Source organism: Bos javanicus, chromosome 4 (genome assembly GCF_032452875.1).
Source record: "Bos javanicus breed banteng chromosome 4, ARS-OSU_banteng_1.0, whole genome shotgun sequence".
Classification (NCBI taxonomy): Eukaryota; Metazoa; Chordata; class Mammalia; order Artiodactyla; family Bovidae; genus Bos; species Bos javanicus.
This window is the reverse complement of record NC_083871.1, coordinates 105447610-105471607: the sequence shown is the minus strand read 5'-3', so window position 1 is coordinate 105471607 and position 23998 is coordinate 105447610. Positions and strand designations below refer to the sequence as shown.

Below are 23998 nucleotides of genomic sequence, written 5' to 3'. Positions count from 1 at the left end.
AGCCATTAAAAAGAATACATTTGAATCAGTTCTAATGAGATGGATGAAACTGGAACCTATTATACAGAGTGAAGTAAGCCAGAAAGAAAAACACCAATACAGTATACTAACGCATATATATGGAATTTAGAAAGATGGTAACAATAACCCTGTGTACGAGACAGCAAAAGAGACACCAATGTATAGATCAGTCTTATGGACTCTATGGGAGAGGGAGAGGGTGGGGAGATTTGGGAGAATAGCATTGAAACATGTATAATATCATGTACGAAACGAGTCGCCAGTCCAGGTTCGATGCACGGTATTGGATGCTTGGGGCTGGTGCACTGGGACGACCCAGAGGGAGGATAGGGGAGGGAGGAGGGAGGAGGGTTCAGGATGGGGAACGCGGGTATACCTGTGGCGGATTCATTTCGATATTTGGCAAAACTAATACAATATTGTAAAGTTTAAAAATAAAAAAAAATAAAAAAAAAGAACTCATACAACTCAATAGAAAAAAAGAAGCAATCGAATTGAAAAATGGGCAAAGCATAGGAACAGACATACTGATGGCCAATAGGAAGCCCAGCATCATTAATCAGAAAAGGCAAATCAAACACAGTGAGATAACACCTCACATCTATTGGAAAGGCTATTATCAAAAAGATAAGAAAACAAATGCTGTTAAGAATGCAAAGGAAAGGGAACCTTTGTGAATGCTGGTGGGAATGTAAATTTGTGCATTCACTATGGAAAACAGTGAAGCCCCTTCCCTGGTGGCTCAGACGGTAAAGCATCTGCCTGTAGTGCGGGAGACCCGGGTTCGATCCCTGGGATGGGAAGATCCCCTGGAGAAGCAAATGGTGACCCACTCCAGTACTCTTGCTTGGAAGATTCCATGGACTGAGGAGCCTGGTAGGCTATAGTCCATGGGGTTGCAAACAGTCGGACACCACTGAGCGACTTCACTTTCACTTTATGGAAAACAGTAGGGAAGTTCCTCAAAGGATTAAAAATAGAACTATCATGTGCCCAAGCAAATCCACTTCTAGGTATTTATCCAAAAACAAAACACTCACTCAAAAGATATACACACCCCATGCTCACTGCATCATCATTAACAATAGCCAAGGTACACAAACAACTTAAGTGTCCACTGACAGATGAATGGATCAACTGTGGCACATGCACACGTGCACACACACACATGCAGACATGCTCAATGTTTATTATTCAGTCATAAAATAAGGAATGAAATCTTGCCATTTGGGATAACATGGATGGACCTTGAGGGCATTAGGCTAAATGCAGTAAGTCAGAGGAAGAAAAATACTGTATGATCTCTCTTACATGTAGAATCATTAAAAAAACAAACAAACCTAACAACTACAAAAGAAAAACAAGCTCCTAGATGATACAGAAACCAGACTCATGGTTCACACAGGTAGGAAGTAGTGGGTGGGAAGTTTTTTTTAATGCAATGTAACTATCTTTTTTGATTCAGCATATATTCATGTGTATATCTGTATATACATGTATATCTATATGAAGCCTGGATTATTTTATCTATTCATTATAATTTTTGCAGAAATACATAGGAGGTTCTCAACAGTGACCTAAGCACTATATAGGATTCAAAGAGAATGAACAAGGCTGAATCATACAGTACTGGGACTAGGGAAGATGCATGCTAATTAAAAAGAGAGAAACAAACCAGGTCCCTCAACTGAGGAAGAATACTAGATTACAATACAACAAGTGCATACCACAGTGATTTCACCAGTCCTTCTCCTAAAAGGAATGAAAAAAAAAAAAAAAAGAACCTGGATTAGGGAGGTTGGAGAGAAGAGGAGAGAGAAAGGAAAGAAACAAGAGGAGAAAGAGTGCTCTAACCTAAGGGAGAGAAACAACACTATGTGAATAGTACGCTGTATCCATGGGAACATTTCCCAAATGTCTTTTAAGATCTTAAGTGTTACATCTGATGATGATGATTCTGATGTCAGAAGATTCCATGCTGAAATAGGTTGGGAAATAGCAAACATATTTGGCTTGAAACAAGTTATATTGACCACAGTTCTTCTTAGAGTCTTTCATATATTAACGTACATTATAAATTTCCAAAAGGAGAAATACAATACACAGTTTTCCTGAATCATTTGTGTAGCCCTCTCTGGAAAGACATCCTGCATAAGTATAATATATTCCTTGGGGAAATGTAGTAGAGGCAAGAACTTCTGAGATAAGTACTCAAGATTTCCTGACTGGTGCTCTAAAACCACTTTCCCTTTCTTCATGTGGGGGAAGAATTTGGGGACTATTCTGTTAAGACTAACTGAAAAGCCTTGTAACCTTAAGGTTCCACAGACCTGAGGTGCTGTTCTAGCAAGTGGTATAAAGGGCTCTGGACAATAGGAAAGGAGTGTGAAGAGTCTAGAGAAGCAGATGGGTACAGAGCCTTCAGGATTAGAAGAGGTCTGAGGCGCAGTAGCGAAGAGACTGGTCCCAGTTAGAGAACACATGAGTTCAGCAAAAACAAGCAAGGTCAAATGGACAGAGTGGAAGCCAACAGACAAAGCATCACTGTATCTTAGGTCAGTGAAGGTCTGGCTGATAGGTTATGAAATAGAGAGGTCACAAAACAAGAATGGATACAGAAAGATGGTGCAGAGCCAGATCTTAGCAGCAGAGGAGACATGCTGCACCAAGTCAGAGGCTCCCCTGGACAGAGTGACTCCCTGCATGGAATGGCCCTGTGCTCTGCAGAGGAAAGTAACTAACTGGGAGAGCCGGCTGGAACAGAACAGTGAAAAGAAAACAATCCTGGTCAACCAGACAGCTGCCCAATATAGGAATCTTAGGGATTTTAGATGAAGAAAAAGAAGCAAGGCAAAGAAAATGAAAGTGGCTCAGTCATGTCCGACTACACAGTCCATGGAATTCTCCAGGCCAGAATATTTCCCAACCCAGGGATCGGACCCAGGGTCTCCTTCTCCAGGGGATCTTCCCACAACCCAGGGATCAAACCTAGGTCTCCCGCATTGCGGGCAGATTCTTTACCAGCTGAACCGTAAGGGAAGCCCAAGAATACTGGAGTAGGTAGCCTATCCCTTCTCCAGCAGATCTTCCCTATCCAGGGATCAAACTGGGGCTCTCTTGCATTGCAGGTGGATTTTTTTTTTTTTTTTTTTTTACCAACTGAGCTATCAGGGAAGTCCAGGGTAGAAGGAGCTCTAAAGCAGCCCTAAGCATCATCATATGAGAAGGATCTGCACTGGGGCTTTCACAGAAAGGAGCCATCTGATGAGCCAGGAATGACAGAGTGGGGAAGGGTGGGGAGCTTCTCACTGCCTGCCCCACCCTCCTCATTTGGTTCTGGGTTGGCAGAGTCTGAGTGAAACCGAAAGACCAAAAATAAAGAACCAGAAAGAATTTCATAAATCTTTCCCGTAGTTACTTTAAAGTCAAGTTCAAGGCACTATAGGTATCTATGTGGGACAGGAAAACAGTGATCCCCCCTGGACAAAGCACTGAAGGAAAAAGCAATGGCCCATAAGACAGAGAATCCTTATTTTGTCTCCAGCACAGCTAGTCTATGATCAGATAACCCTTTATTCCTTAATCTGTCCCATGAAGACACTAATACACGTCTTGCCTCTCTCACTGAGTTAGAGGACCTAAGGAGATGCGAACTCACACTCCACAATGAAAATATAAAGCACTGTTAGAGCTTCTAAGGGCCATTTTTTAATCTTTGGAGAATCTTCCATTATATGTTTAACTGTGTTTCAGTTTGTTTTTTAAAAGAAGAGGAATCTGGTATCAGGCTTCATCTATAATGCTTTCCAGCATATTTTGAAAGCAATTTCCAGAAATAAAGAAAAAAGAAAAAGACAAATTCCGCCTAGCTGGGTGCCTCAGAAACCACAGTAGGGGCTACTGTACTTTGTTTTCTAGGAATTGATTTTAAAAGTTTTCTGCTTCCCGGGGTGTGTTACCAATATAAAGAGGCTGTGGTAAATTTGACTCTGGTTTTATCAATTCACAGAATTGGTATATTTGAAAGAAAAAGATAAAGGAGATGAGATATTGAAATGCAAGCACAGTCAAGAATTTCCAGTTAAATCCTAATTATTTTAGAATGTACAACTTCTCACACATAAAAGAGAAGCAGTAACTCACTCAGTTATTAAGAGATCTACCCTGATGCATTCCTTTGATAGTAACAATATTTTAGAATAATATCTTCATAGATGCTGATCTGTAGTTTCCTTTTCTAGCCTAACATTTCTCTCAGTACCTTTTGTGAAAACAATTAAGCTTTATTAGATGCTGAAGAATCAATTGCAACTTAAATCACTTTTACCCTGACCAGCAAGGTCACAGTGGAGAGTGCAGATGTCACTGCATAAAGAACAAGGAAAATAAAAGGAAAACAGACCGCAAGCTCACAGGCTCATCAACTGTAACGAGCACATAACAAACGCTATAGAACAAGAGTGCCTTTTAGGGCTGAAGCTGGAATCGTGACACAGCGTGGAGCCTTCCACAGAGACTTGGAAACCTGCATGAATATAAAATGTGCATAACCTTTGGAGGACACCTGAATGTAGCTGGTACATTTTTAAGGCCAAATCTGAGTAAAGTATGAGGGATTCACTGTTTACAGGATTATTTGGTGGGGGGTGGGGGGATGGGGAGAAATACAGATGACAAAGGAACAGATACTTAACTGCTATCAAGCGAGAGTATTTTTTCAATTTCCAGGAATTGAACCCTTTTTAGAAGATTCTGATCAAGAACCTACAATAGCTGTTGGGGCTTCCTCCCTCCAAACTTTCACCTTTAGTAAGATGTCAAACCAAAAAACTTTTTGTATGTGCGATGAACACCATTTTTACCTCGCACTCAGCTTCACCATGCCAACATTTCCTTGTATTAGCTTTATCTGTGTACAAGAAACTGCTGACTTCATGACATTTCACTCAAAAAATTTCAGCATGTGTCTCCTAAGAAAAAGGATGTACCCAGACATAACCATAACACCATGGCACCATATATCATCCATATTAAAATATCGCTGGTATCTTTTATACCTGACACTATTTTTTCTTTTTCTAATCCAAGATCTCATATCTTAATTATGATATTTCTTTAGTTTTCCTTAACTGCTCAAGATTAAATCTTCTAAAAGAAGATTTCATGACACTGATATTTTTGAAGAAGCCAAATCAGTGGTTGCTTCTAGAATGTCCTACAACTTGGATTTGATCGTTTTCTCAAGATTAGAGTCAGTTACATTAAGATTAATGTTTTAGGCAAGACACTACATAGGTGATGCTGCGTCCTTCTCAGTGTATCATATCAGGAGGCAGACGATGTTCATCTGTCCCATTACTGGTGATGCTGTTTGATCACTTGGATAAGGTGGTGTATGCTAGATCTCTCTATGATAAAGGTGTTTTTTCCCTTTGTAATGATTAAGTACAGTAATCTGGCATAATATTTGTTTCTCAACAACCTTCTATTCAATGTGTGCAGCATCCACTGATGATCTCTGCTTGAATTACTTCGTTAGTGACTGCCAAACGGTAATTCTCTAACTCTGTCATAACTTACACAATTTGGTGATTCTTCTGTAATATGACTGTAGCTTCAGGATTGATCATTTTTATTTAATGTATTATAATCCATTAGCATTACTCTTTTTGATGTTCAAACTGCCCCAAAAGTGGTTAGTAGGATACCATCGAAATAGTTGATAAAAGGAGAGAAACAAAAGGCAAAAGAAAGAAGGAAAGACACACCCATCTGAATGCAGAGTTCCAAAGAACAGCCAAGGAGTGGTAAGAAAGCCTTCCTCAGCGATCAGCGCAAAGAAATAAGAGGAAAACAATAAAATGGGAAAGACTAGAGATCTCTTCAAGAAAATCAGAGATACCAAGGGAACATTTCATGCAAAGATGGGCACAATAAAGGACAAAAATGGTATGGACCTAACAGAAGCAGAAGATATTAAGAAGAGGTGGCAAGAATACACAGAAGAACTATACAAAAAAGATCTTCACGACCCAGATAATCACGATGGTGTGATCACTCACCTAGAGCCAGACATCCTCGAGTATGAAGTCAACTGGGCCTTAGGAAACATCACTACAAACAAAGCTAGTGGAGGTGATAGAATTCCAGCTGAGCTATTTCAAATCCTAAAAGATGATGCTGTTAAAGTACTACACTCAATATGCCAGCAAAGCCACTGCTGTTTTCCAAATTTGGCCACAGCAGTGGCCACAGGAAAAGGTCAGTTTTCATTCCAATCCAAAAGAAAGGCAATGCCAAAGAATGTTCAAATTACCACACAACTGCACTCATCTCACACACTAGCAAAGTAATGCTAAAAATTCTCCAAGCTAGGCTTCAACAGTACATGAACCAAGAACTTCAAGAGGTTCAAGCTGGATTTAGAAAAGGTAGAGGAACCAGAGATCAAATTGCCAACATCCACTGAATCACAGAAAAAGCAAAGAGAATTCCAGAAAAACATCTATTTCTGCTTCACTGACTATGCTAAAGCCTTTGACTGTGTGAATCACAACAAACTGGAAAATTCTTAAAGAGATGGGAATATCAGACCATCTTACCTGGGAATCCTGCATGCAGGTCAAGAAGCAACAATTAGAACTAAACATGGAACAGCAGACTGGTTCTGAATTGAGGAAGGACTACATCAAGGCTGTATACTGTCACCCTGCTTATTTAACGTAGATGCAGAGTAATTCCGGGTTGGATGAAGCACAAGCTGGAATCAAGATTGCTGGGAGAAATATCAAGAACCTCAGATATACAGATGACACCGCCCTTATGGCAGAAAGCAAAGAGGAGCTAAAGAGCCTCTTGATGAAAGTGAAAGAGAGTGAAAAAGCTAGCTTAAATCTCAACATTCAAAAAACAAAGATCATGGCATCCAGTCCCATCACTTCATGGCAAATAGATAGGGAAACAATGGAAACAGTGACAGAGTTTATTTTCTTGGGCTCAAAAATCACTGCAGATGGTGTCTGCAGCCATGAAATTAAAATACACTTGCTCCTTGGAAGAAAACTTTGACAAACCTCGGCAGCATATTAAAAAGCAGAGATATTACAATTATTAATATGTAATACAGATATTACATATTACCTTTGCCGACAAAGGTCCATACAGTCAAAGCTGTGATTTTTCCAGTAGTTATATATGGATGCAAGATTTGGACCATAATGAAGGCTGAGCACAGAAGAATTGACACTTTTGAACTGTGGTGCTGGAGAAGACTCTTGAGAGTCTTGAACTCTCAAGACCCTTAAAATGCAAGGAGATCAAACCAGTCAGTCCTAAAGGAAATCATTCCTATATACTCATTGAAAGGACTGATGCTGAAGCTCCAATACTTTGGCCACCTGATCAGATCAGATCAGTCGCTCAGTCGTGTCCGACTCTTTGCGACCCCATGAATTGCAGCACGCCAGGCCTCCCTGTCCATCACCAACTCCCAGAGTTCACTCAGACTCACATCCATCGAGTCAGTGATGTCATCCAGCCATCTCATCCTCTGTCGTCCCCTTCTCCTCCTGCCCCCAATCCCTCCCAGCATCAGAGTCTTTTCCAATGAGTCAACTCTTCCCATGAGGTGGCCAAAGTACTGGAGTTTCAGCTTTAGCATCATTCCTTCCAAAGAAATCCCAGGGCTGATCTCCTTCAGAATGGACTGGTTGGATCTCCTTGCAGTCCAAGGGACTCTCAAGAGTCTTCTCCAACACCACAGTTCAAAAGCATCAATTCTTCGGTGCTCAGCCTTCTTCACAGTCCAACTTTCACATCTGTATATAACCACAGGAAAAACCATAACTTTCCTTCCAAGAAGTAAGCATCTTTTAATTTCATGGCTGCAATCACCATCTGCAGTGATTATGGAGCCCAGAAAAATGAAGTCAGCCACTGTTTCCACTGTTTCCCCATCTATTTGCCATGAAGTCATGGGACCAGATGCCATGATCTTCGTTTTCTGAATGTTGAGCTTTAAGCCAACTTTTTCACTCTCCTTTCACTTTCATCAAGAGGCTTTTTAGTTCCTCTTCACTTTCTGCCATAAGGGTGGTGTCATCTGCATATCTGAGGTTATTGATATTTCTCCCAGCAATCTTGATTCCAGTTTGTGTTTCTTCCAATCCAGCGTTTCTCATGATGTACTCTGCATATAAGTTAAATAAACAGGGTGACAATATACAGCCTTGACGTACTCCTTTTCCTATTTGGAACCAGTCTGTTGTTCCATGTCCAGTTCCAACTTTTGCTTCCTGACCTGCATACAAATTTCTCAAGAGGCAGATCAGGTGGTCTGGTATTCCCATCTCTTTCAGAATTTTCCACAGTTTATTGTGATCCACACAGTCAAAGGCTTTGGCATAGTCAATAAAGCAGAAATAGATGTTTTTCTGGAACTCTCTTGCTTTTTCCATGATCCAGCAGATGTTGGCAATTTGATCTCTGGTTCCTCTGCCTTTTCTAAAACCAGCTTGAACATCAGGAAGTTCACGGTTCACATATTGCTGAAGCCTGGCTTGGAGAATTTTGAGCATTACTTTACTAGAGTGTGAGATGAGTGCAATTGTGCAGTAGTTTGAGCATTCTTTGGCATTGCCTTTCATGATGAGCCAACTCATTGGAAAGACCCTGATGCTGAGAAAGATTGAAGGCAGGAGGAGAAGGGGACGACAGTGGACAAAATGGTTGGGTGGCATCACCAACTCAATGGACGTGAGTTTGAGCAAGCTCTGGGACATAGTGAAGGACCGGGAAGCCTAGCGTGCAGCAGTCCAGGGAGTTGCAAAGAGTCGGACACGACTGAGTGACTGAACAACAATGAAGGACAGCATCAGGCTGGCTCCCGTGTCATTTCAGTGTTGTCCCCATTCGTTTTTGAGCAGTTCTTTGCCTTGTTCTTGCCCTGAAACTGAAAGACATCTCTGCACAGAGTGCTGCGAAGTTTTATTAGGGCATGCACTTAAGAGACCAAAATCTGGGCACCAGGTATGCTCACTGCTGCTTGTTGTCACTGTCTCAAGCCCCTTCAGTGGGCAGAGCCAGCAAATGTATTTCTAGAATAATTCATGAGTTTACCTACAAATCACTAAGAAAATGTTAGGCCACCCAAAAGAAGACATAGGAAGCAACAGAGAACATTGTTCCCACCCTAAAGCTGAGAAAAAGCCTGATAATCTACAGAATCATAATTTTTCTTAAGCTCTTCAGAGAGCTGAGAATACAAGAAAACAAAATAACCTAAATTCCCAACAGAAGGCCCTCCAGAGGAGAGACAGGCCATGAGAAGGGTTCTGCCCATGGCAGAACATGAGATTAAGAGGCAGCCACTATACAAACACCAACAATGAAACCAGGTGCTGTCCCACATGCTTTTATTCGCTCTTCTGGTATTCAAAACAACTGTATAAGATAAAAAAATTACTTGTGGGTCAAACATAATCAACAGAGGAACTAAAAATCATGATACAACTATAGAGGACTTCTGATACGTAAGAGAGGCCAAGAGATAAGGCCTAAAACTGATAAACTGAACTGTGTGTGCATGCTCAGTTGCTCTACCGTGTCTGACTCTTCGTGATCCCGTGGACCATAGCCCACCAGGCTTCTCTGTCCATGAATTTTTGCAGGCAAGAATACTGGAGTGGGTTGCCATTTCCTTCTCCAGGGGATCTTGCCAGCATAGGGATTGAACCCGTGTCTCCTGGATCGGCAGGCAGGTTCTTTACCACCGCACCACCTGGGACGCCTCCTACACGAATTTCACGGGAAAATGGTTATGATGCAAATTTCAAGTTTTGTGGGGGGTTTTTAAACTGCAATTTTAAAAAGTAGCATCATAGGTATACTAATTAGTGGTAACAGCTAGAATAACCAGGTAAAATTATTTTCTATGTGGAGTTATACTTCAGATAGGAAAGGGTAAGATGAGGAATTGGTTTCATTCTAACATTATTTGAACTATTACATTTTATTTTTTTAAATATGTATTAGCTTGTAATTTTTTCTAACTCTGATGAAAAGACCTCCTTACCTTTATCTGTAAGACATCAAGTGGAACTGTCTCTCCTTTCACAATGGCAAGTGTAGCATCTGTAATATGTCTAAAAGGTAACAAGAAGGAAATTATTACGTTGTGAAGAATAAGCAGCAGTACCCCCAAGACACACACACCCACGTATACACACACTCACCACCCCCAAAACCATTCCTGCCCAGAGTACCAACAGATGAATCAGGAAAAAGACATATCCCTTCGAAATACCCCCAAGAAAACAGAATGAAGGAGTATAAAAGAATTGCGGATACACATAGAGTGGAAGGCTCTGATACAGACTCAAAAAGAAGGCTTCAGCAAAGAGAAGTTTATAGGAAGCACTGATCATTTATTTACTTCACACTTACTGAGGGTCTGCATTGTGTCCAACTCTTATCATTGGAAATTATGATAAATAAATAACATCTTTCATTCATTGTAACAAAGTCAAGCACTTCAAAAACCATACAGCTTTTTACTCTAATAATCTGAAGGATAACTAAAGGACAGGACTGGGCCTCCCTGGTTGGCTCAGTGGTAATGAATCCGCCTGCCAGCGCAGGAGACATGAATTCGATCCCCTGATTCAGGAAGATTCCAAATGCTGCAGAGCAACTAAGCCCATGTGCCCCAATACCAAGCCTGTGCTCTAGAGCCAGGGAGCCGCAACTGCTGAGCTCGCGTGCCGCAAGTACTACAGCCCGTGTGCCCTGGAGCCCGTGTGCCCTGGAGCCCGTGCTGCACAAGAGAAGTCACCACGATGAGAAGTCCACATACCGCAACTAGAGAGCAGCCCCTACTTGCCCCAATTAGAGAGAAGTCCACATAGCAACAGAGACCCAGCACAGCCATAAATAAAAATAAACAATAACATTATTTTAAAAAAGAAAAAAAAGCAATTACGTATCTCTGGTGTGGGGATTACATTCAAAAAAAGAAAAAAATAATAAAGGCCAAGATTCATTGAAGTTATTTTAGAAAAATATAATACATCCTCAAAATATACACATTAGTGCTTGGATGACTTTCTGGGTTCCCTAGTAAGCAAGCTGAAACTTAATAAACAACCTCATTTACTTTCTCAAATTTCTCTTTATCCCATTTTCCCCTCCAAGACAGATGCTATGTGGGAAGCAGGTAGAAGTCTAGAAAATGAGATTCAATTTAGGAGAAAGCAAGATGCATGATCACCGGTTCAGATTAATTCGATATAAATATATTAATTTCAAAGGAAGTTATCAGAAAGAATCCTAAAGTTCCGTGCTTGCTCTGAGTGGTACCTAGCACATTAAGAGGTTTAAGAAGTGCTTTTGAGAGGCTGACCTTTAAAAAATGTTCTGACTGAAAAATGCCTTTCCATATTAATTTTTTTCAAAATTGCTTGGCAGAAGATGGTTAACATGCAACCTTAAATTTGTCATCCTCTGGCAATAATTGAAAGTTCTAAATAAAGCTGCCCTGTAGCATGGAACAGCTATTTTTTGGCTTATTTATCGGCAACATTCCGAATTCAAAATTCCTTTTTCTTCTGTAGTAATTATGGTACAACAAATCTTGACAGCAATGCAAAAAGCAAAGCCTTGTTCTTTTAAATAGCCTCAGGCACCTGCCATGTTAAGAGGGTCTACAAAATTCTGAACCCAGGGCAGACCGACTTAATTACCTAAGAGCCCTGGGGCATGCTTATAAATTAAGTTTTAAAAATCTTCAAATTATAAATAGAAGCAGCAACAACATTAGTTTAACTACAGGGAAAATCAGCTCTCAAGACACTGAGGGCTATCTAAGGACTTGAGGGCGGGCGCCCAGCACAGACCCTGGCTTTGGATAGGTGAGGGATTCTCCCAGGAATGCCGTCTGCCTCTGCATTGCTGACATATTTGGTAACGCTGGCAAGCAGTTCGAATAATCTACACTGACAGGCGGAAAGAACAGCTATCACAAGTGATCAAGACCCGAACCAGACAGGATTTGTCTCTGACAAGCAAAAACGTTTAACTCACTGGGTGTCATATTTATTGTCCCTCCGAAATTCTAAACCAGGGGAAAATATACAGCAAAATGAAATGCCACGTTCGGCTGCAGGAAGACTGGTAAAGGACTGGATAGATGAAGACTTGAGGCATGAGGGACATTTTAATAAAGACCTGATATTAGTGTATGTCTACATTTATGCCTAATCTGTGATATATGGACCAAGGCTTTTATCTAAAACAAAGAACTGAATTGTTAAAAGATATAGGATGACTCCTAAAATTAAACAGCAATAATAAATCCATAAAACCAGTCGATTCAAAATCCGCAAGCAGAACTGGACAGCCACATGCAGAAGAATGAAACTGCACCACTAGCTTACACCAGACGCAAAGATAAACTCAAAATGGTTTAAAGACCTGAATGTAGTAAGACCTGAAACCATAAAACTCCTAAAAGAAAAGAGGGTAAGCTTCTTGACGTAAGACTTGGTGATGATTTCTGAATCTGAAACCAAAAGCAACAAAAGCAAAAATAAAAAAGTGGGACTACATCATACTAAAAACCTTCTGGAGAGCAAAGGAAACCAGCAACAAAATGAAAAGGCAACCTGAGGAATGGGAGGAAATATTTGCAAGTGGTTAATATCCAAAACATACAAATATCTCATACAACAGAGGGAAAAAAAATCCACTTGAAAAATGACCAGATGATTGGAGCAGACATTTTTCCAAAGAAGACATACAGACGGCCACATGTACATGAAAAGATGGCCCGGAAGCATGAAACTTCAGGGAAAAGCAAATTGAAACACATAGAGATATCCCCTCATACCCGTGAGAACGGCTATTATCAAAAAGATAAGAAATAACAAGTGTTATGGAGGATGTGGAGAAAAGGGAACCCTTGTTCACTGTTGGTGGGAATGTTAAATTGATACAGCCACTGTGGAAAACAGTATGGAGATTCCTCAAAGAGTTAAAAATAGAACTACGATACAATTCAGCAAGGCCACTTCTAGCTATTTATCCAAAGAAGAAAAAAGCACTAACTCTCAAGATATATGCACCATATTTGTTGCAGCATTCTTTACAATAGCTAAGATATGGAAACAAGCCAAGTGTCCACTGACAGGTGGATGGATAGAGAATATGTGATACATGTATATGTTCGTGCACACACCCAGTATTCAGCAATAAAAAAGAATGAAATTATGCCATTTGCAACAGCATGGATGAACTGGAGGGTGCTACGCTAAGTGAAGTTAAGTCAGACAGAGAAAGACAAATACTATATGATCTCACTTACATGTGGGTGGCATCTAATGACACGGAACAGATTGGTGTTTGTCAGAGGTGGGGTGAGAGAGGTGGGCAAAACAGGTGAAGGGGGTCAAAAGTTACAAAATAAGTAAGTTGTGGGGACGGAAGGTATAGCGTGGCAACTAATGCTAATACTGTGCTGTACGTCTGAAAGTTTTAAAGAGAGCATATCTTAAAAGCTCCCCTTGTAAGGGAAAAAATTCTGTAACTACTGTCAGGTGGCAGATGTCAACTACACTTACTGTGGTGATATACACATATTGAATCATTGTGTGGTACATCTGAGACGAATATATTGTTGTATGTCCATTACACTTTAAAAGAAAAATCCCAAAGCAGAAATAAAAAAATAATCCAAAACAGAAAATCACTTGCATATTGTTATTGTCATTGATTCGGAAGGTTATAAACAGAAATGCCTTGAGAATATTTCAGTTCATTCATTCAACAAACACTATTTATTGACCTCTCCAATGTGTCACAAAGCCTTAATGATCAGGCATTTAAAAAGGATAACCAACAAGGACCTACTGAATAGCACAGGGAACTCTGAGCAATGTTATGTGACAGCCTGGACAGGGGGTAGTTTGGAGGAGAAGAGATACATGTATATGCATGGCTAAGTCCCCTCACTGTTCACCTGAAATTATTAACAACATTGTTAATTGGCTATATCCTAATACAAAACAAAAAGTTTAAAAAATAAACAAAGATCAGGCAACTGACAATAAGAACCTGATAAGGATGTGTCCAAGATTCTATTTCTAATCAAAGTCACAACTCAAATTCAAGATTCCCATCTTCTTGAAAGACTCAATTTTTGTTTACATAATGCTTTCAAAAGAAAAGTGCAATGGTAACAATTTGCCTGACTCCTGAAGACAGTGGTAGACTCAGAGCAATTTAATTTAGATGTCAGGGCTGCACTGCTTTCTGTCTACTCTCTCTGTACTGCCTTCTACTTTAGGCGTTCACTAAAGGAGGTAACTATATTTGGTTGTTTTAGCTCCTTATATTATCAAGGTAATGGAGCCAAGACTGCTGGCTCGGTCTCCATGGGGGATTTGCTATTTGTCATCATGCATACTTAACGCAAACAAATGAGCACTGCGAATCTGTCTTCACCAGAGGATCTTACAGCACAAAGGCACACAAACAGTACGCCTGGATCAGCAAAGCTAACTTCATAAGAAAAAAAGGACATCAGTATTCATTGCCATACCTCACCTGGGGACTTAATATTAGATCACCAGGGTCCCACCACCCAACAGAGAAACTTCCCAATCAACCGAATGCTTGACCTCTGATCTCCTCCTCTTAATGATCTGAAGTTTCAGGCTAGCAAAACTCAAAAAGAAAACTGTATCACACATGCGGATCTGCCATTCCCAGGCTCTCTCACCCACAAATGCTACCATCCCACACTGACAACCTACTGGACTTTGTTTCCACTTTCGGCAAAGAGTGTCTGACTCAAACTACTGGTCTGGCCCAGTGGGATGAATCCGATGGGAATCTTACTGAAGGTAGCCTGGGGGGAAGAAAATGAGAGGGAAGTTTTATTGTTATGGTCAGAAAATGAGATTGAACAAAGAGGCACAGACGTGTCCATAAAACAAAGTAAGTGACCCTGGCCCTGCCTCCCTGTCTTCCTTCCCACGCCCCTAGACCAGCCATCATGCAATCCTGAGGAAGCAGTTTCTAGAACAAGGCAGTTCATGAACAACAAAACTTCAAATTTGGAAGAAATACTTGAATACTCACTAATACCAATGGGTTGAAAGAAATTTGGTTAAGAAAATGAGTGTCTTGGATATTACGTAACTGCATGACTGTGACAGAGTATATTACGTTGCCACACTATTTGACAAAGTTGCAGATAAAATTCAATTAAAAAAGTCTAACATTGGTATAGTGACTGAGGACAGGTGAAACTGCCTTGTAAACTATTGCAAGTATAACCAAGGCTAAGAGAAAATGCAAGGTCAAATAGCAGAAGAATGGCATCGCAGAGGACTTAACTAAATGCTACAAATACTGATAGATACTGTAAGGTTCTAAAGACTATTTTGAGCTCAATCTATTATTACTCAGGGACTGTGAAGGATCTTCTTCCTTGTGGTTACTTTCTTTTTTCTTGTTGTATTTCTTATTTAAAATACTTTAAATTATTGTAGAAAAGTGGATAAAATAATCTCACAACACCCATGTAACTAAGACTCAGATTTGGCAAATATTACATTTTGCCATATTTACTTCAGAGTTTTAAGAGAGAACTTGATGCAGATGCAGTTCAACTCCCTTCTCACCCTCTTCCTCTTTCCCTTCCCCCAAAGGAAACCAGCCATCCATCATCATAGACTTGGTACAATTCCTTTCCATCCACGTTATTATCCTTTGACTACACAGTTGATGCTTCCATCAACAGTATCTTTGTTCTCTGAATTTTAAAACTTTGGAGAAATGCATAACATGCTTTGGCAACCTGACTTTTTTATTGAATATTTTTTAGATTTACCACGTAGATGTTTGTAAGTCTAGTTCATTCATTTTAACTGTTGTGTGGCTTCCAACATATGAATATATCACGGTTTATTAATGAAAGAATCCTTTGAGAAAAAGATTTTATAAGGAAATTTTATAGTTTAAACAACTCTTGGTTTAAAAAAAAAAAAAAAAACATTGGATATTCTAGATTCCCAAAGCAGGAAAAGTCCGCCACGGGTTAATAAAAGTGTTCTATGACAGGCAGATTTTACTTTCTAAAATCCAAGGAAGCAAAACTTGTTCCCACCTTAAAACATGAAATAGGGAGGAAAGTAGGGAGGGAGTGAGGAAGGGAGGAATAAAGAAAGAGGAGTAAAGTAAAAGTCAAAATGCAATTATTCTTATTTTAAAGCTCACCTCATCTTCTCTTCGAAGAACTCCAGTAATAACCTAAAAATGTTTAAAAAAAATTATTATAAACACCTTGTAGTTCCTTTATCATAAAATAATTGGATTCAATTTTCATGGACCACAAACTTGTTCCTGTTTTCTTCCTAGAAACTATGTCAAAAGATGTATTGGTTCTTAAAACACAAACCATTCTCCAATAAGATCAGAGCTAAATTAGGTTTTATTCTTCACCTGGGATCAATAGGACTATAAAGACTAAGATAAAATAATTATGAAACCTCCACATTATATTAGCAAAATTATGTTTTAAGTTCGATAAGATGGGTCACTCAGAAGCCTGCTCTCAATAAAAGTTTCTTATCGATGAATACAAAGACAGGGGGAATTGTGTTCCCTCTATAAAAAGACATTTTTAATTTTAATTTTTACATAATTTACTTTTCACTTTTAAACTATAACGCACAAGTCTTGTAAAACCTGTAAAAAATACCTGAAGAAAAAATACTTCCTCATTAACCCACCAGACATCATTAGTGAGTTGTTTACATTCTGTTACATTTCTCTCCAATTCCTTTTTTTTTTTAATCAGGGCATAGTTTTATGACTAGATTATACCAGATACACAATTTGGTTATCTTTCTTAAAAACATTTTGTGAAGTCAAGGCGGACGCCAATCTTCTCCGCCATCTCCTGCCGCCCAGAACTTTGGGATGAAATGGGGCTCTGCTGTGGCCCACTTCATTCTTTGCTGGCATGCTATCTGTTTTCTTCACACTTCATTAAAAAGCCATAAAAACAATTACAAGATCATTAGCACAGCCTTTTTAAAGAAGCAGCTTACTAAGGCTCACATGGTTGCTAAATTAAACACAGGACAATGCCCTGCCTGCTGGGAGCTCTTGACCCACAAACACCAGGAAACCAGAGGCAGAGGCAAAAGGCAAGAAATGAGGTCCGGAGGCAGCGTCTACACAGGCCGGGCGACTGGGAGGGAGGGGCCCTGCACGGGGCTCTTCAGGGGCTTCCAACACACAATGAAGGGCCTGGTCTACTGCCCTGGAAGAGAAGAGCACTCCCAGGGCAATATGCTTACTGTCCCAGGCAAGCAATATGGAAAAGGGACTGCAGAACAAAGGCAGGACACACACTGGAACATGGAACCTCTGCCTCTAAAGGCACCGTTGGGAGGTAACACTGCCTAGGATGGAAATGATGTGAGAATGGACACAGGCCTTCTTTTAAAAAGGGAATCACTATTGAAGTTTTACAAGAAACCTTCCCATAATTGAAACTACAATTCCATAATAAATAGGGCTACTGCAGAAGAGTCGTCAAAATGTAAAAAGCATTTCACACCCAGCACCATTTTGTACCCTGTTTTATTCCACTTTGTCTACCTTCAATTTGATAGAACAAAAACCTTTCTATGTGCTGGGTTCAGAATTTATACAAAACAATGAAATAAAAGGAAAAATGTAATGCTATGCTTGCTTCACAGAGAAAACAATGCTAGAAAGAATGGATTACCAAGAAATCATTTCCTTAAACGATAATCACTTTATGCCCCCGCTCTAAGATCTCACTTCTATTTTCCTCATTTTCAAAATGGCTCCAGACAGAAAAGTGGCCATACCTCTTGCAAAGTCCCGTCACCTCCAGCAACAATGATCACATCTGTGTTTTCCATCAGTTCCAGGAGTTTCTTGGCCTGGCCCTCATAATCTGTCTGCAATACAAAGGAAGCCTTTGGTAAATGTATCATCCCTAGAGCCGCAAGGCCAAAGGTCTAAACATGTAGAAGTTTCTTTACAGTTTTACACTGTATCTTTTCTTAAATTCATAATTGATGCATATGAAAAACTAAATATCTGCTAAAGCAACTAGTTATGGTTTTTATAGTTTTATATGTTTAGAGCTGGAAGGGACCTCAGAAACCATCTAGTCAGCTCCTTGCTTTAAAAATAAAATTCAAACTCAAACTGATGTGTCTCAGTTACAGTTAGCCAATCAGGGGACTCATTTTCAGTCCAGTGCAGATTTTACTATTCATTTATCCAATGACTTTCATCTGAAAGCAAGAGGTCAAATGTATACGCAAATAAGGAGAAACAGATATAATGAAAAGAGCACAGATTTGAGAGCCCAAGAGACCCAGATTAAACCCCAACTCTATTTTTAGCTGAGTGGCTTTAAACCCTCAAGATCTTAATTTCCTTATCAATGAAATCATGTGTACTGGAAGAAAGGGTAAGAGATTTCTCGTGCAAAGCAAACAGTAAGGTACCTGTTCTTAACTGGTACTGTGTAAATAACGGCTTCCCCAGTGGCTCAGCTGGTAAAGAACCCGCCTGCCAACGCAACAGACGCAGATTCAATCTCTGGGTCGGGAGGATCTCCTGAAGAAGGAAATGGCAATCTGCTCCAGTATTCCTGCCTGGAAAATTCCATGGATAGAGGAGCCTGGTGGGCTACAGTCCATGGGGTTGCATAGAGTTGGACACGACAGAGCGACTAAAACCAAATACTGGATTTTAACAGATGTAAAGGTAATGCAATTAATAATAAGGAAACACTATCTCCTGTGGACATTTTACTAGCCAAACTAATAGGCAAAAATTAAGAGACTTGAGGTTTCAGATGGGCTAAAGCACCCAGCCATAGTCAACACAGAAAAGAAAATGAAGTCCCTACACTAACATCCTCTCATCTCATGAAGTACGGTTCTACTTCTATCCTGAAAAACTCAAAGACTGGCTTTGTAGTTATACATTTGCAAACACATCTTTTTTCACACTTAACAGCTTATTAGAAAGGATTTAGATGAACAAATGAAGAGGTACCCAGGGCAAACTGTGTGGAGAGGGGCATCCCATGCCCTCTCTGGTACACCACTTCTCAGATCTCCACAGGTTCACCAGCCCTGAAGCTCTCTGAACCCTGTCCCTTCGGATTTTTATGTTGGTTTCACTACATATCCATGGTTGATTAAATTGTTGCCCTCTAGTGGTTGAGCTCAATCAATCCAAATATTTCATTAAAAAAAAAAAAAAGAATATATGTTGATCCTAATTTAAAAGGAGGCCTTGTAAACATCCTGAAATAGGTGACCACTGGTAATCTGCAAGGGTTCTCCAAGAACAAGGCTCTCAGACTATTCTCATCTTTGACAGATTACTAGATAAGAAGATATGGGAATCCAAACAGACATTCTATCTGGTCCTCAGCAAGGCACCTGGCAAGCTATTTGATAATATCCTTGGGAACAAGGTGGAGATAAGTGGGAACAATACTCTGGGATACAAATGGGTGAACTGATTACCAAGTGAACATCTATGCTCTAAGTAACATGCCCCCAAGGGAGGAACATGAAATTGTAGGCAGATTCCTAATGACATTTTTTTAGGGCTCTCCTTTCAGCCTTTTCCTGCATAACACTTGATCAACAAGGAGAGGGAAGGTCATTTACTGAATATATAAGTGATACAAACCTGACAATCTTGCCCGTCCTGACTTCTCCAACCTCATCCTCTCTGCCTGTCTCTCTTTGTTCATCCTCCTCTAACTACACTGGCCTTCTTACTCTTCCTCAAACACCCACAAATACTCTGCAGAGCCTCTGAACGTGCAGCATGCTGGCCCTGGATCCTCTCCCTCGCCCACCTGCACGACTCACATTTCCTCCAGGTCTCTTTCAAAGGGCATCTTATAAAACCAGCCTTCTTTGGCTTCCTGGACTAAACTAACACCCCCATTACTTTTCTTATCCCTCTTGACTTTTCCTCTTGGCACTCACCACCACCTGACAAATCGTAAGTTTTTTTATATACGTTTATCATGTGCATCCCTTCTTTTCCCACTTTAGAATTTCTCTGAGGGCAGACAGGGAAAATGTTTTGTTCAGACTGTATCCTCAATACCTAGAACAGAGTTTACTTTATAGGAGGTGCTGTGGTTGTTTAGTTGCCAAGTAGTGTCTGACTCTTTGTGACCCCATGGACTGCAGCCCACGAGGTTCTTCTGTCCATGGGATCTCCCAGGCAAGAATACTGGAGTGGGTTGCCATTCTCTTTTCCAGGGGATCTTCCTGACCCACGGATCAAACCCACATCTGATGAGTTGGCACGTGGATTCTTTACCACTGGGCCACCTGGGGTACTCAAATATTTGCAAGAAAAAGTGAAAAATAGGAATGAGTACAGGAATGAAAGAACCAAAATTTCAAAAGACACTGACATATTTAACAGACCATAATTTAAAAGATTACATTAATACGGATGATATATTTGAGGCTCTAATCTTAAGAGGAAAATTCTAAATGCACCAAAGAGAAAGGAGAAAGAGTGGCCTAAGGATGCAAAAAACTCAAATTTTATACCTTTCATAAAAATTAACTCAAAATGGATCACAGATCTAAATGCAAATAAAAAACTATAAAATCTCTAGAAAATAACATAGTTGAGGATCTAGATGATCCTGGGTTTGGTGATGAGTCTTTAAATAAATCACCAAAAGCAACCCTAAAAGAAAAAATTGGTAAGTTGGACTTTCTTAAAATTAAAAAGATAAGTAAAAATTATACCGGGCAAAAACTAACCAAAGTAAGCTAGTATGGTTAACTAATAACACTAAATAAAATAGACCACACTAAAAGGCAGCATTAATGCTAAAGGGTTATGCATTATGACGGGTTCAAAATGCAAGAAAAATGAAATAATTTGAAATGTGAATGCGTCTACTGACATAGTCTTAAAATATAAAAGAGCAAAAGTGGATAAAACTACATTGAGAAATAGACAAATCTATCCAGTGGGATATTTCTAATACCTCTTTCTGAATAATCTATAGTTAAAACAGAAGAAAACAGTAAGGACATTATAAGTTTTGAACTACACAATTAACAGACTTGACTTACTGGGCATATATAGAACATGGTACCCAATAACTGATACCCATTCTTTTCAGGCATACATAAAACATTTATGAAAACAAACCACATGGCGAGGCCATAAAACAAAATTTCAACCAACCTTAAAATACTGGAATTATATACACTACATTCTTTGACTATAGCACAATTAAATCAGAAATCATTAACAGAAAGATGGGGAAAAGTTTTAGATTTGAAAATTTTAAAACATGACTAACTCACAGGTCAAATAAAAATCATGATGAAAATTAGAAAATATTTAGAACTGAATGATAATGAAAATATATCAAAACTTCTAGGATGTAGCTGAAGCACCAAACACTAGGAAAGAAGGGTGAAAATTAATGAAATGAATATTCAAGTTAAAATGTCAGAACAGCAGAAGCAGAAAAAAAAAAATCCAAAGAAAGGAGAATGAAGGAAACAGTGAAACAAACATAAATAAAGGGATCAACAGGCCAAAAAATGGTTCTTGGCAAGATTAAATTGACACAGCCCTCACATGACTGGGAGGCAAAAAAAAGATGGTATGGATAAACAATAAAACAATATTGAGCATGCCAATGATTTATTTCATATGGTACAAAATTTAAAAGAAGATCTTATGAACAACATGATGCCTATTAATTTGAAAACTTAGACGAAATGCAGAAATTCCTTTAAAATTTTTAACCTTACTAATACTAATGGAACATCTTGATGTACTTCTACAGGCACTAAAGAAACTTAATACACACATACAAAAAAATTTCCCTTCAAAGAAAGCTCCAGTCAGGCCCAGGTGGTTCTACTTTTGAGTTCAACCAAACATTCCAGGGATAAATAGTATCAGTCTTAAATGACCATTCTCAGCTCTCTTATACTAGAGTCTGCAGTATACATTACAGGTTCTAAAATAAGCGCCAGTGTTCCCCTCTCTCCCACCCCTGGAGGCAGACAACTGGAAGACCCTGTCTCAGACAAGGTGCAGTTCAGCACTGCATGGTCAATTGGACTAAATGCCCATCCAACCTCTAAGATTCAATGAAAGTATCTAATATTAAAAATCAGTAAACCACAGACTTAAAAACAGGTGACACAGTGATTTTTACCAAATACATACATCTATATACACACCATACACAAAGCACTTAAAGTCAACAAAGTGGGGCCTTGAGGCATCTTCTGAAGTACACATTCCCTCTCATTTATTTCTGACCCCCTTTCTTCATATCCAAATCTTGAAAATTCTAAAGCTTTACCACTTAAAATTCCTCACCAGAGGTAATTCCTTATCAGAAAGAAAATGTTTACCTGTCTGCCAAGAAATTAATTACTCAAACTTGAAGTTTTTTGTTTTTTTAAAGAGTCAGAAGAATTCTTACAGCTATAACAACTTTTCATCTTCTAAGAGACAAGAGTTCCAAGTCCTATCTTTCAGAGGAAAGGAACCAGGTTCATGGCTCCATTTAATCCTATTCTGAAAATGAAAAGCTGAGAGTGGTTGGGAAAAACAATATAATTGTATTAATTATCAGAAGAAGAACACAACGTTGATTTCTCTGTTCTTACCTCCTTACGTGATAAACGATTTCTGCTAAGAAGTAAAGAGAACAGGATATAAGGAGGGGTGGCTTGGATAAAATTAACACTCTAGAGCAATTCTCACCTTAACGATAGTAACATCCATGCCAGATAAGTGTAAAATCGGGGCAGCATTTTTTTCAAATAGAGTCCTGGCTTTGCTGTAAACAAAGGAAAAAATACAAATATTTTAACAGGAGTGCTCAGGAGGGAAAATAAAAAGCCCAACTATCTTCTCTAGAATAGGACGAGGAACAGCCTAGCGCACACAGGCTTCCTCTATTTGTTCAACCCAGGAAGCTAATGATGAGTAATGAATGGGTTTCTCTGGGTAGAAACACGGACTCTCTCTCTCTAGAGCCCCCAGGAGCTTGCCCCTATCCATATGGGATGCTTACAGTTCACAGTCTAGCTCCCCCAGGGGACTTTTTTTTTTTTACACTAGATATGGCTCTAGTCTAGCAACAACGTCTGATTCATTCAACAAGCACTACCGACCTTCTACTGTGTGCTAGACACATAGGAGCGGGACAAACAAGAGGACAAGGCAGACAAACAAACGTGTGATTCAGGTAAAATGTAACAAGCCCTCAAGGGACTTCTTATAGTCCACTGGTGGACTGAGAATGTATTTAACATTTTTCATGTAGTCTGAGAGAACAGATTGAACCAAAGAGAGTATTGCTTAATTCTGACTCAGTGAACACAACCTTTGAAGGAAAGAGACATCATTTTTAACAATTTCAAATACTAGGAGTATCTCCATTTCTTGAGTTTTACCCCTGTAGTGAAATCCCTGGAGAAAGAGCAAAATTCTTTTCCATGGAGGCAGAATTTCTGCTGGGAAAGGGAGAAGTTCTAAATTACCTAATCTTACTATGGATATTTGGTAGCTTGTCTAAAACTCCAAGGGGCCTCCCTGGTGGCTCAGCTGGTACAGAATCTACCTGCAATGCGGGAGAGACCTGGGTTCCATCCCTGGGTTGGGAAGATCTCCTGGAGAAGGGAAAGGCTATCCACTCCAGTATTCTGGCCTGGAGAATTCCCTGGACTGTATAGTTCATGGGGTAGCAAAGAGCCGGACACAACGGAGAGACTCTCACTGTCACTTTCTAAAACTCCCAGTCATGTGCTTCTCAGGGTAGCCCTGGCACATGGTCCACACCTCTCACAGGGACTTTTACCTTCTATGATGAATAGTGGTTCCCAAGACAGTC

General features: G+C 39.7%; 1 protein-coding gene across 3 annotated transcripts in view; it reads right to left on the bottom strand.

The window, feature by feature from the left end:
• Positions 1-23998, bottom strand: part of AGK (acylglycerol kinase) — a 100795-nt gene that overhangs the window by 31783 nt on the left and 45014 nt on the right. For all 3 annotated transcript variants that reach the window (XM_061414940.1, XM_061414942.1, XM_061414941.1), the window contains 5 exons: positions 22867-22942; positions 17925-18017; positions 16297-16329; positions 14829-14923; positions 10094-10163 (listed from right to left, as the gene is read on the bottom strand). In XM_061414940.1, the coding sequence (XP_061270924.1) occupies positions 10094-10163; positions 14829-14923; positions 16297-16329; positions 17925-18017; positions 22867-22942 (367 nt within the window). The remainder of the gene's footprint in view (positions 1-10093; positions 10164-14828; positions 14924-16296; positions 16330-17924; positions 18018-22866; positions 22943-23998) is intronic.